This window comes from Heterodontus francisci, unplaced genomic scaffold, assembly GCF_036365525.1.
Source record: "Heterodontus francisci isolate sHetFra1 unplaced genomic scaffold, sHetFra1.hap1 HAP1_SCAFFOLD_1538, whole genome shotgun sequence".
Classification (NCBI taxonomy): domain Eukaryota; kingdom Metazoa; phylum Chordata; class Chondrichthyes; order Heterodontiformes; family Heterodontidae; genus Heterodontus; species Heterodontus francisci.
In genome coordinates, this window is record NW_027141960.1 from 1 (window position 1) to 12,457 (window position 12,457).

Below are 12,457 nucleotides of genomic sequence, written 5' to 3' on the forward strand. Positions count from 1 at the left end.
TCTTTTCACCTTCCCCCTCCCCCCTCCCTTCACCCCCCTCCCCCCACCCTTCACCCCCCTCCCCCCTCCCTTCTCCCCCCTCCCCCCTCCTTCACCCCCCTCCCCCCTCCCTTCACCCCCCTCCCCCCCCTCCCTTCACCCCCCTCCCCCCTCCCTTCACCCCCCTCCCCCCCCCTCCACCCCTTCTCCCCCCTCCACCCTTCTCCCCCCCACCCTTCTCCCCCTCCACCCTTCTCCCCCCTCCACCCTTCTCCCCCTCCACCCTTCTCCCCCCTCCACCCTTCTCCCCCCTCCACCCCTTCTCCCCCCACTCCCCACCCCTTCTCCCCCCTCCACCCTTCTCCCCCCTCCACCCTTCTCCCCCCCCTCCCCCTCCCTTCTCCCCCCTCCACCCTTCTCCCCCCTCCACCCTTCTCCCCCCTCCACCCTTCTCCCCCCTCCACCCTTCTCCCCCCTCCACCCTTCTCCCCCCTCCACCCTTCTCCCCCCTCCACCCTTCTCCCCCCTCCACCCTTCTCCCCCCTCCACCCTTCTCCCCCCTCCACCCTTCTCCCCCCTCCACCCTTCTCCCCCCTCCACCCTTCTCCCCCCTCCACCCTTCTCCCCCCCTCCACCCTTCTCCCCCCTCCACCCTTCTCCCCCCTCCACCCTTCTCCCCCCTCCACCCTTCTCCCCCCTCCACCCTTCTCCCCCCTCCACCCTTCTCCCCCCTCCACCCTTCTCCCCCCCTCCACCCTTCTCCCCCCTCCACCCTTCTCCCCCCTCCACCCTTCTCCCCCCTCCACCCTTCTCCCCCCTCCACCCTTCTCCCCCCTCCACCCTTCTCCCCCCCTCCACCCTTCTCCCCCCTCCACCCTTCTCCCCCCTCCACCCTTCTCCCCCCTCCACCCTTCTCCCCCCTCCACCCTTCTCCCCCCTCCACCCTTCTCCCCCCTCCACCCTTCTCCCCCCTCCACCCTTCTCCCCCCTCCACCCTTCTCCCCCCTCCACCCTTCTCCCCCCTCCACCCTTCTCCCCCCTCCACCCTTCTCCCCCCTCCACCCTTCTCCCCCTCCACCCTTCTCCCCCCTCCACCCTTCTCCCCCCTCCACCCTTCCTCCCCCCTCCACCCTTCTCCCCCCTCCACCCTTCTCCCCCCTCCACCCTTCTCCCCCCTCCACCCTTCTCCCCCCTCCACCCTTCTCCCCCCTCCACCCTTCTCCCCCCTCCACCCTTCTCCCCCCTCCACCCTTCTCCCCCCTCCACCCTTCTCCCCCCTCCACCCTTCTCCCCCCTCCACCCTTCTCCCCCCTCCACCCTTCTCCCCCCTCCACCCTTCTCCCCCCTCCACCCTTCTCCCCCCTCCACCCTTCTCCCCCCTCCACCCTTCTCCCCCCTCCACCCTTCTCCCCCCTCCACCCTTCTCCCCCCTCCACCCTTCTCCCCCCTCCACCCTTCTCCCCCCTCCACCCTTCTCCCCCCTCCACCCTTCTCCCCCCTCCACCCTTCTCCCCCCTCCACCCTTCTCCCCCCTCCACCCTTCTCCCCCCTCCACCCTTCTCCCCCCTCCACCCTTCTCCCCCCTCCACCCTTCTCCCCCCCTCCACCCTTCTCCCCCCTCCACCCTTCTCCCCCCTCCACCCTTTCTCCCCCCTCCACCCTTCTCCCCCCTCCACCCTTCTCCCCCCCTCCACCCTTCTCCCCCCTCCACCCTTCTCCCCCCTCCACCCTTCTCCCCCCTCCACCCTTCTCCCCCCTCCACCCTTCTCCCCCTCCACCCTTCTCCCCCCTCCACCCTTCTCCCCCCTCCACCCTTCTCCCCCCTCCACCCTTCTCCCCCCTCCACCCTTCTCCCCCCTCCACCCTTCTCCCCCCTCCACCCTTCTCCCCCCTCCACCCTTCTCCCCCCTCCACCCTTCTCCCCCCTCACCCTTCTCCTCCCTTCACCCTTCTCCCCCCTCCCTTCACCCTTCTCCCCCCTCCCTTCACCCTTCTCCCCCCTCCCTTCACCCTTCTCCCCCCTCCCTTCACCCTTCTCCCCCCTCCCTTCACCCTTCTCCCCCCCTCCCTTCACCCTTCTCCCCCCTCCCTTCACCCTTCTCCCCCCCTCCCTTCACCCTTCTCCCCCCTCCCTTCACCCTTCTCCCCCCTCCCTTCACCCTTCTCCCCCCCTCCCTTCACCCTTCTCCCCCCTCCCTTCACCCTTCTCCCCCCTCCTTCACCCTTCTCCCCCCTCCCTTCACCCTTCTCCCCCCTCCCTTCACCCTTCTCCCCCCCCTCCCTTCACCCTTCTCCCCCCTCCCTTCACCCTTCTCCCCCCTCCACCCTTCTCCCCCCCTCCCTTCACCCTTCTCCCCCCTCCCTTCACCCTTCTCCCCCTCCCTTCTCCCTTCTCCCCCCTCCCTTCTCCCTTCTCCCTTCTCCCTTCTCCCTTCTCCCCCCTCCCTTCTCCCTTCTCCCTTCTCCCCCCTCCTTCTCCCTTCTCCCCCCTCCCCCCTCCCTTCTCCCTTCTCCCTTCTCCCTTCTCCCTTCTCCCCCCTCCCTTCTCCCTTCTCCCCCCTCCCTTCACCCTTCTCCCCCCTCCCTTCACCCTTCTCCCCCCTCCCTTCACCCTTCTCCCCCCTCCCTTCACCCTTCTCCCCCCCTCCCTTCACCCTTCTCCCCCCTCCCTTCACCCTTCTCCCCCCTCCCTTCACCCTTCTCCCCCCTCCCTTCACCCTTCTCCCCCCTCCCTTCACCCTTCTCCCCCCTCCCTTCACCCTTCTCCCCCCCTCCCTTCACCCTTCTCCCCCCTCCCTTCACCCTTCTCCCCTTTACCCCCTCACCCTTCTCCCCTTTACCCCCCTCACCCTTCTCCCCTTTACCCCCTCCCCCTCCCTTTACCCCCTCCCCCTCCCTTTACCCCCTCCCCCTCCCTTTACCCCCTCCCCTCCCTTTACCCCCTCCCCCTCCCTTTACCCCCTCCCCTCCCTTTACCCCCTCCCCTCCCTTTACCCCCTCCCCCTCCCTTTACCCCCTCCCCCTCCCTTTACCCCCTCCCCCTCCCTTTACCCCCTCCCCCTCCCTTTACCCCCTCCCCCTCCCTTTACCCCCTCCCCCTCCCTTTACCCCCTCCCCCTCCCTTTACCCCCTCCCCCTCCCTTTACCCCCTCCCCCTCCCTTTACCCCCTCCCCCTCCCTTTACCCCCCTCCCCCTCCCTTTACCCCCTCCCCCTCCCTTTACCCCCTCCCCCTCCCTTTACCCCCTCCCCCTCCCTTTACCCCCTCCCCCTCCCTTTACCCCCTCCCCCTCCCTTTACCCCCTCCCCCTCCCTTTACCCCCTCCCCCTCCCTTTACCCCCTCCCCCTCCCTTTACCCCCTCCCCCTCCCTTTACCCCCTCCCCCTCCCTTTACCCCCCTCCCCCTCCCTTTACCCCCTCCCCTCCCTTTACCCCCCTCCCCTCCCTTTACCTCCCCCCCCCCCACCTCACCCCCCCCCCCCACCTCACCCCCCCCCCCCACCTCACCCCCCCCCCCCACCTCACCCCCCCCCCCCCCCACCTCACCCCCCCCCCCACCTCACCCCCCCCCACCTCACCCCCCCCCCACCTCACCCCCCCCCCACCTCACCCCCCCCCCCCACCTCACCCCCCCCCCCACCTCACCCCCCCCCCCACCTCACCCCCCCCCCCACCTCACCCCCCCCCCCACCTCACCCCCCCCCCCCCCACCTCCCCCCCCCCCCCACCTCCTCCCCCCCCCCACCTCCTCCCCCCCCCCACCTCCTCCCCCCCCCCACCTCCTCCCCCCCCCACCTCCTCCCCCCCCCACCTCCTCCCCCAACCCTCTTCTCCTCCCCGCCCCCAACCCTCTTCTCCTCCCCGCCCCCAACCCTCTTCTCCTCCCCGCCCCCAACCCTCTTCTCCTCCCCGCCCCCAACCCTCTTCTCCTCCCCGCCCCCAACCCTCTTCTCCTCCCCGCCCCCAACCCTCTTCTCCTCCCCGCCCCCAACCCTCTTCTCCTCCCCGCCCCCAACCCTCTTCTCCTCCCCGCCCCCAACCCTCTTCTCCTCCCCGCCCCCAACCCTCTTCTCCTCCCCGCCCCCAACCCTCTTCTCCTCCCCGCCCCCAACCCTCTTCTCCTCCCCGCCCCCAACCCTCTTCTCCTCCCCCGCCCCCAACCCTCTTCTCCTCCCCGCCCCCAACCCTCTTCTCCTCCCCGCCCCCAACCCTCTTCTCCTCCCCCCCGCCCCCAACCCTCTTCCCCTCCCCCCCGCCCCCAACCCTCTTCCCCTCCCCCCCGCCCCCAACCCTCTTCCCCTCCCCCCCGCCCCCAACCCTCTTCCCCTCCCACCCGCCCCCAACCCTCTTCCCCTCCCCCCCGCCCCCAACCCTCTTCCCCTCCCCCCCGCCCCCAACCCTCTTCCCCTCCCCCCCGCCCCCAACCCTCTTCCCCCTCCCCCCCGCCCCCAACCCTCTTCCCCCTCCCCCCCGCCCCCAACCCTCTTTTCTCTTTCTCCCCTCCCCCCCGCCCCCAACCCTCCTCTTCTACCCCCCCCACCCCCCTCCCAACCCTCTTTCCCCCCGCCCCCCACCCTATTTCTCTGGGCAGGTGTGAAGTGTGCGGGAAGAGATTTGCCCAGTCATGCAAGCTGTTAGTGCACCAGTGCATCCACACCGGTGAGAAACCCTTCAAGTGCGACGCCTGTGGTCGTTCCTACAACCGGCTGGACAACCTGAGGCGGCACCAGCGCACTCACCTGATCGAGCGGCCTTTCAAGTGCTCAGTCTGCGGCAAGGGTTTCACTGACTCCTCCTGCCTGCTGGCCCACCAACATGTCCACTCAACTGAGAAACCCTTCAAGTGCGACGTGTGTGGTCGTAGCTTCACCCGCTCAGCCAAGCTGGCCCTGCACCAGTGCATGCACACCGGAGAGCGGCCCTACCACTGCAGCGAATGCGGCAAGAGCTACAACCGCTCGGAGAACCTCAAAAGGCACCAGCGCAGCCACACCAAGGGCCGCAAACCCCTGCGGTGCCTGTTGTGCCAGAAAAGCTTCAACCTTTTCTCCACCTTCCTGGCACACCAGGCCAGTCACACTGGTGAGAAGCCTTTCAAATGCCCCGTCTGCCAGAAGGGATTCAGTCTGTCCTCCTCGCTCCTGGCCCACCAGTCCATTCACACTGGTGACAAACCCTTCCGCTGCCAGACTTGTGGCAGCAGTTACAACCGGCTTGACAACCTCAGGAGGCACCAGCGCATCCACCAGGGCCAGGGTGGCCTGAGGTGGGAAGCAGGGGGCAGGAGGAAGGTCAAGCGGCTAATGGCTGCTGGAGGTCAGACAGGAGGCCAGCCCACCAGATGGGCAGCACAGGACAAGGTGAAGTCTGACTCTCCCTCTCTCCAGATGGACCAAGTCATTCACGTTGAGACACTATTCCGATGTGACATCTGTGGAGAGACCTTCGCGGAACCGTCTAGACTTCAGACACATCGGCTGGCCCACACCGAGAGCTCTTATGGATGTGATGTGTGTGGAGAGACCTTCGCAGAACCGTCTAGACTTCAGACACATCGGCTGGCCCACACTGAGAGCTCCTATGGATGTGATGTCTGCGGAGAGACCTTCTCTGAGCCGTCTAGCCTTCAGACACATCGGCTGGCCCACACCGAGAGCTCCTATGGATGTGACGTCTGTGGAGAGACCTTCTCTGAGCTGTCTAGCCTTCAGACACATCGGCTGTCTCACACCGAGAGCTCCTATGGATGTGACGTCTGCGGAGAGACCTTCTCTGAGCCGTCTAGCCTTCAGACACATCGGCTGGCCCACACCGAGAGCTCCTATGGATGTGACGTCTGTGGAGAGACCTTCTGTGAGCCGTCTAGCCTTCAGACACACCGGCTGTCTCACACCGAGAGCTCCTATGGATGTGACGTCTGTGGAGAGACCTTCTCTGAGCCATCTAGCCTTCAGACACACCGGCTGGCCCACACCGAGAGCTCCTATGGATGTGACGTCTGTGGAGAGACATTTGCAGAACAGTCTAGCCTTCAGACACACCGGCTGTCTCACACCGAGAGCTCCTATGGATGTGACGTCTGTGGAGAGACATTTGCAGAACAGTCTAGCCTTCAGACACACCGGCTGTCTCACACCGAGAGCTCCTATGGATGTGACGTCTGTGGAGAGACATTTGCAGAACAGTCTAGCCTTCAGACACACCGGCTTTCTCATGCCAAGAGGCGAGCCCACAGGTGCAACGTTTGTGGCAAGATCTTTAAGCAGTCATCTGACCTCCTGGTCCATCGCTATGTCCACACTGGTGAGAGGCCATTTGGCTGTGCAGTGTGTGGCAGAAGCTTCACAAAGGCGGCCTCTCTCCGGGCACACCAGGCCATCCACACTGGCCAGAAATCCTACCAGTGCCATGTCTGCCCCAAGAGCTACAACCGACTGGACAACTTACGCAGGCACCAGCGAGTGCACCTGGGAGACAGGCCTTTCCGCTGCACTATCTGTGGGGACAGCTTCATCTCCTCAGCTTTGTTGCGTGCTCACCGGGCGGGACACAGCTACAAGTGCCAGGGCTGCGGTGAGACCTTTACCCGTCCTGCCTCCCTGGCAGAGCACCGGTGCCCTGAGCAGTCCCTCAGCAGGAAAGATTCTGTCTCAGGACCCTCTTCCCCCGATCAGGTTATTCATGTGGCCACGCAGTATGAGTGCGAGGTGTGCAACGAGAGATTTGTTGACATCCGTTCCCTTCGAGCTCACCAGCCAGTCCACCTGGAAATAACCTGCGAGTGCCAGGTGTGTGGTGAGATCTTCAATGACTCGTCTTCACTCAAAGCCCATCAACCCATCCATGTGGAGCCCTCCTTCCAGTGTAGTGTGTGTGGTGAGATCTTCAATGACTCGTCCTCACTCAAAGCCCATCAGACCACCCATGTGGAGCCCTCCTTCCAGTGTAGTGTGTGTGGTGAGATCTTCAATGACTCGTCTTCACTCAAAGCCCATCAACCCACCCATGTGGAGCCCTCCTTCCAGTGTAGTGTGTGTGGTGAGATCTTCAATGACTCGTCCTCACTCAAAGCCCATCAAACCACCCATGTGGAGCCCTCCTTCCAGTGTAGTGTGTGTGGTGAGATCTTCAATGACTCGTCCTCACTCAAAGCCCATCAACCCATCCATGTGGAGCCCTCCTTCCAGTGTAGTGTGTGTGGTGAGATCTTCAATGACTCGTCCTCACTCAAAGCCCATCAGACCACCCATGTGGAGCCCTCCTTCCAGTGTAGTGTGTGTGGTGAGATCTTCAATGACTCGTCTTCACTCAAAGCCCATCAACCCACCCATGTGGAGCCCTCCTTCCAGTGTAGTGTGTGTGGTGAGATCTTCAATGACTCGTCTTCACTCAAAGCCCATCAAACCACCCATGTGGAGCCCTCCTTCCAGTGTAGTGTGTGTGGTGAGATCTTCAATGACTCGTCCTCACTCAAAGCCCATCAAACCACCCATGTGGAGCCCTCCTTCCAGTGTAGTGTGTGTGGTGAGATCTTCAATGACTCGTCTTCACTCAAAGCCCATCAACCCATCCATGTGGAGCCCTCCTTCCAGTGTAGTGTGTGTGGTGAGATCTTCAATGACTCGTCTTCACTCAAAGCCCATCAAACCATCCATGTGGAGCCCTCCTTCCAGTGTAGTGTGTGTGGTGAGATCTTCAATGACTCGTCTTCACTCAAAGCCCATCAGGTGAGCCACACAGAGCAAAGCCACAAGTGCAGTGGGTGCAGCCAAAACTTTGACAGCCGCTCCACACTGTCCTCCCACCGCTGCAGGAATGTGGGTGACAAGCCCTTTAGGTGCCTGCTCTGTGGGAAGGGATTCAGCCAAGCCATCTCTCTGAGGAAGCATCGGTGCCCCAGCCCAGGGGATCAGCAAGCCTTCCGCTGGTCGGTGAGTGGTAACCGGCTGACCGAGCCTCTGGCATCTTCAGCACCTCGAGGGGCCCGCCTGTCAATCCGCCCCAGGGATCGCTGCTTCAAGTGTGATGTCTGCCCCAAGAGCTACAACCGGCTAGACAACCTGCGCAGGCACCAGCGAGTGCACCTGGGAGACCGGCCTTTCCGCTGCACTATCTGTGGGGACAGCTTCATCTCCTCAGCTTCACTGAGGGCTCACCGGGCAGGGCACAATGCTGAGGGGAGCTACAAGTGCAAGGCCTGCAGTGAGACCTTCACCAGTCCAGTCTCTCTGACTGAGCATCGATGCAGCCAGCCCTTCAAGTGGTCAGTTGAGGAGCCGCAACTGGTCAATACCTCTTCACCCTCCTCCTCCCTCCTCAGGGGTAGAGAAGCTCCCGGAGGCCTTGATGTCCCAGTCTGTCCACCGCAAGTCAGGCCATTCGGGTGTGACGTGTGCGGAGAGAGTGTCACTGACTCCTTCTCCCTGCGGACACATCAGCTCCTTCACACCTGGGAGAAGCCATTCAGGTGCGATCTGTGTGACCAAAGCTTTGAAGATTCCTCTTCCCTCACTGAACATCAGCTCAGTCACGGTGGGGAGACCCAGACTCAGTACAAATGTGGAGAGTGTGAGGAGAGCTTTGATAATCCGTCCTCGCTGGGAGAACATCAGCTCATTCACACCTGGGAGAAGCCATTCAGGTGTGATCTGTGTGACCAAAGCTTTGAAGATTCCTCTTCCCTCACTGAACATCAGCTCAGTCACGGTGCGGAGACCCAGACTCAGTACAAATGTGGAGAGTGTGAGGAGAGCTTTGATAATCCGTCCTCGCTGGGAGAACATCAGCTCATTCACACCTGGGAGAAGCCATTCAGGTGTGATCTGTGTGACCAAAGCTTTGAAGATTCCTCTTCCCTCACTGAACATCAGCTCAGTCACGGTGCGGAGACCCAGACTCCGTACAAATGTGGAGAGTGTGAGGAGAGCTTTGATAGTCCGTCCTCGCTGGGAGAACATCAGCTCATTCACACCTGGGAGAAGCCATTCAGGTGTGATCTGTGTGACCAAAGCTTTGAAGATTCCTCTTCCCTCACTGAACATCAGCTCAGTCACGGTGCGGAGACCCAGACTCCGTACAAATGTGGAGAGTGTGAGGAGAGCTTTGATAGTCCGTCCTCGCTGGGAGAACATCAGCTCATTCACACCTGGGAGAAGCCATTCAGGTGCGATCTGTGTGACCAAAGCTTTGAAGATTCCTCTTCCCTCACTGAACATCAGCTCAGTCACGGTGCGGAGACCCAGACTCCGTACAAATGTGGAGAGTGTGAGGAGAGCTTTGATAATCCGTCCTTGTTGCAGACACACCAGCTCCTGCACATTTGGCAGAGGCCCTTCAAGTGCGAGCAGGGTTTTGAAGAGCCCTCCCTGGCAGTCCAGGGGGCTTTGGCTCCAGCCTGGGACAGCCCGTGCAAGTGCCAGGGGTGCGGCGAGCTCTTTGCAGACCCCACCGCCCTGCAGGCTCATGGACGCCTGGCCCACGGGCTGGGCCACGAAGTGCCAGCCTCCTCCCCTGCTCGCGATAAGCCCTTTAAGTGCCCCATCTGCCAGAAGAGTTTTGCCCTCAATTCAGCTCTCCGGGCTCATCAAACCATCCACACAGGGAACAAGCCTTTTCACTGCGACGTCTGTGCCCGCAGTTATAACCGACTGGACAACCTCCGGCGACATCAGTACTCTCACCTCAAGGCCCCCCGTTGAATTCCGTCAGCCCTGCATGGGGACAGTCGACAGTCTGTGCTGTGTAGGCGTCTGGTGCAACTGGGCATGTGGCCTTCTCTCCGACCCTTGACTGAACAGGGCAGAGCTGGGTAAGGATTGGCCGGCTGTCGGCAGTCCAAGCAAAGTCTCTGACTCTCATCTCTGGAATGCAGTTCCAACAGCAGCACCATCTGATGGGGGCAATCAGCTTTGCAAGACAGGAGGATTTGTGGGGGGAGAGAAATGGGGTTGGGGTGTCGAGGGTGGAGGGGGGGGGGGACCAAAGCACTTAGTTGGGATGTGGGTTGAGTCCCAGATCAGATCGATGTACTTGACATACAAAGTGCTTCAATTAGGAATGTCGAGGGAGCTGTAACCATTGTCTAACCCCCGTGCTGTACCTGTCCTGGGAGTGTTTGATGGGGACAGTGTAGAGGGAGCTTTACTCCGTATCTATCACCCCCCGTGCTGTACCTGTCCTGGGAGAGTTTGATGGGGACAGTGTAGAGGGAGCTTTACTCTGTATCTAACCCCCCCGTACTGTACCTGTCCTGGGAGTGTTTGATGGGGACAGTGAAAAGGGAGCGTAACTCTGTATCTAACCCCCCCGTGCTGGACCTGTCCTGGGAGTGTTTGATGGGGACAGTGTAGAGGGAGCGTAACTCTGTATCTAACCCCGTGCTGTACCTGGTCCTGGGAGTGTTTGATGGGGGACAGTGTAGAGGGAGCTTTACTCTGTATCTAACCCCCCGTGCTGTACTTGTCCTGGGAGTGTTTGATGGGGGACAGTGTAGAGGGAGCTTTACTCTGTATCTAACCCCCCGTACTGTACTTGTCCTGGGAGTGTTTGATGGGGGACAGTGTAGAGGGAGCTTTACTGTGTATCTAACCCCCCGTACTGTACTTGTCCTGGGAGTGTTTGATGGGGGACAGTGTAGAGGGAGCTTTACTCTGTATCTAACCCCCTGTACTGTACTTGTCCTGGGAGTGTTTGATGGGGGACAGTGTAGAGGGAGCTTTACTGTGTATCTAACCCCCCGTACTGTACCTGTCCTGGGAGTGTTTGATGGGGGACAGTGTAGAGGGAGCGTAACTCTGTATCTAACCCCCCCGTACTGTACCTGTCCTGGGAGTGTTTGATGGGGGACAGTGTAGAGGGAGCTTTACTCTGTATCTAACCCCCCGTACTGTACCTGTCCTGGGAGTGTTTGATGGGGGACAGTGTAGAGGGAGCTTTACTCTGTATCTAACCCCCGTACTGTACCTGTCCTGGGAGTGTTTGATGGGGGACGGTGTAGAGGGAGCTTTACTCTGTATCTAACCCCCCGTACTGTACCTGTCCTGGGGAGTGTTTGATGGGGACAGTGTAGAGGGAGCTTTACTCTGTATCTAACCCCCCGTACTGTACCTGTCCTGGGGAGTGTTTGATGGGGGACAGTGTAGAGGGAGCTTTACTCTGTATCTAACCCCCCGTACTGTACCTGTCCTGGGAGTGTTTGATGGGGGACAGTGTAGAGGGAGCTTTACTCTGTATCTAACCCCCCGTACTGTACCTGTCCTGGGAGTGTTTGATGGGGGACAGTGTAGAGGGAGCTTTACTCTGTATCTAACTGGTACTGTACTTGCCCTGCATTCCCAAAGTGCTTGACAGCCAATAGGTTAGTTGAAAGCCCAATGTTAAGAGGGTGAACACGGCAGCTCATTTGTACATAACAACATTCCACATCAATGATCAGGTAATTTTTCATTTGGTTGCTGTCAGTTGAAGGAGAATGATTGGCTCCAGGTCATAGGGAGAACCCACACCCCCATTCATCCCCTGCTCATCTTCCAGAATCCCCATGGAGATCTCACCACCCATCTGAGCAGGCAGATAGGGCCAGTGTTTAATGTCTCCACTGAAAGACTGCACCTCCGACAGTGCGGCGCTCCCTCAGTACCTACCCTCCGACTGTGCGGCGCTCCCTCAGTAGTGACCCTCCGACAGCGCGGCGCTCCCTCAGTAGTGACCCTCCGACAGCGCGGCGCTCCCTCAGTAGTGACCCTCCGACAGCGCGGCGCTCCCTCAGTAGTGACCCTCCGACAGCGCGGCGCTCCCTCAGTAGTGACCCTCCGACAGCGCGGCGCTCCCTCAGTAGTGACCCTCCGACAGCGCGGCGCTCCCTCAGTAGTGACCCTCCGACAGCGCGGCGCTCCCTCAGTAGTGACCCTCCGACAGCGCGGCGCTCCCTCAGTAGTGACCCTCCGACAGCGCGGCGCTCCCTCAGTTGTGCAATATGGTATGAATGCCGCAGGATTCTAGTGCAGCTGTGCAAAGAAGGCAGGGAGTGGGTGTACGGTTATACATGGGCCAGGTGTGGGGTACTGGGAATGCCCGAGCTGGTTGGATGCAAGTTTATATGTTTAATATAAATTGATATATTTACATGTTGCATAAAAGGTTAGGCTAGTTAGTACGTGGAACATGTTTAAAAGTCATTACCACGTATTGTATGTGGCATTTTATTTCTCACAGATTTCTGATTTTTCCCTGTGAAGAAATATCATTAAAAATTTTAAAATAACTTGAGTGTATCGGGCCATGTTTACGCGTGTTTTCCCTGGGCGAGGGGATCGGGACTGTGTTTAGAATTAGAACATTACAGCGCAGTACAGGCCCTTCGGTCCTCGATGTTGCGCCGACCTGTGAAACCATCTGACCTACACTATTCCATTTTCATCCATATGTCTATCCAGTGACCACTTAAATGCCCTTAAAGTTGGCGAGTCTACTACTGCTG

General features: G+C 60.7%; 1 protein-coding gene across 1 annotated transcript; it reads left to right on the forward strand.

The window, feature by feature from the left end:
* Window positions 1-4,570: 4,570 nt before the first annotated feature.
* On the forward strand, window positions 4,571-9,928 carry LOC137365820 (zinc finger protein 91-like; the record flags this gene model as incomplete). Its single annotated transcript, XM_068028068.1, has 1 exon — window positions 4,571-9,928. A coding segment is annotated over one exon (5,107 nt), but the record flags the coding sequence as incomplete, so codon positions are not given.
* Window positions 9,929-12,457: the final 2,529 nt, after the last annotated feature.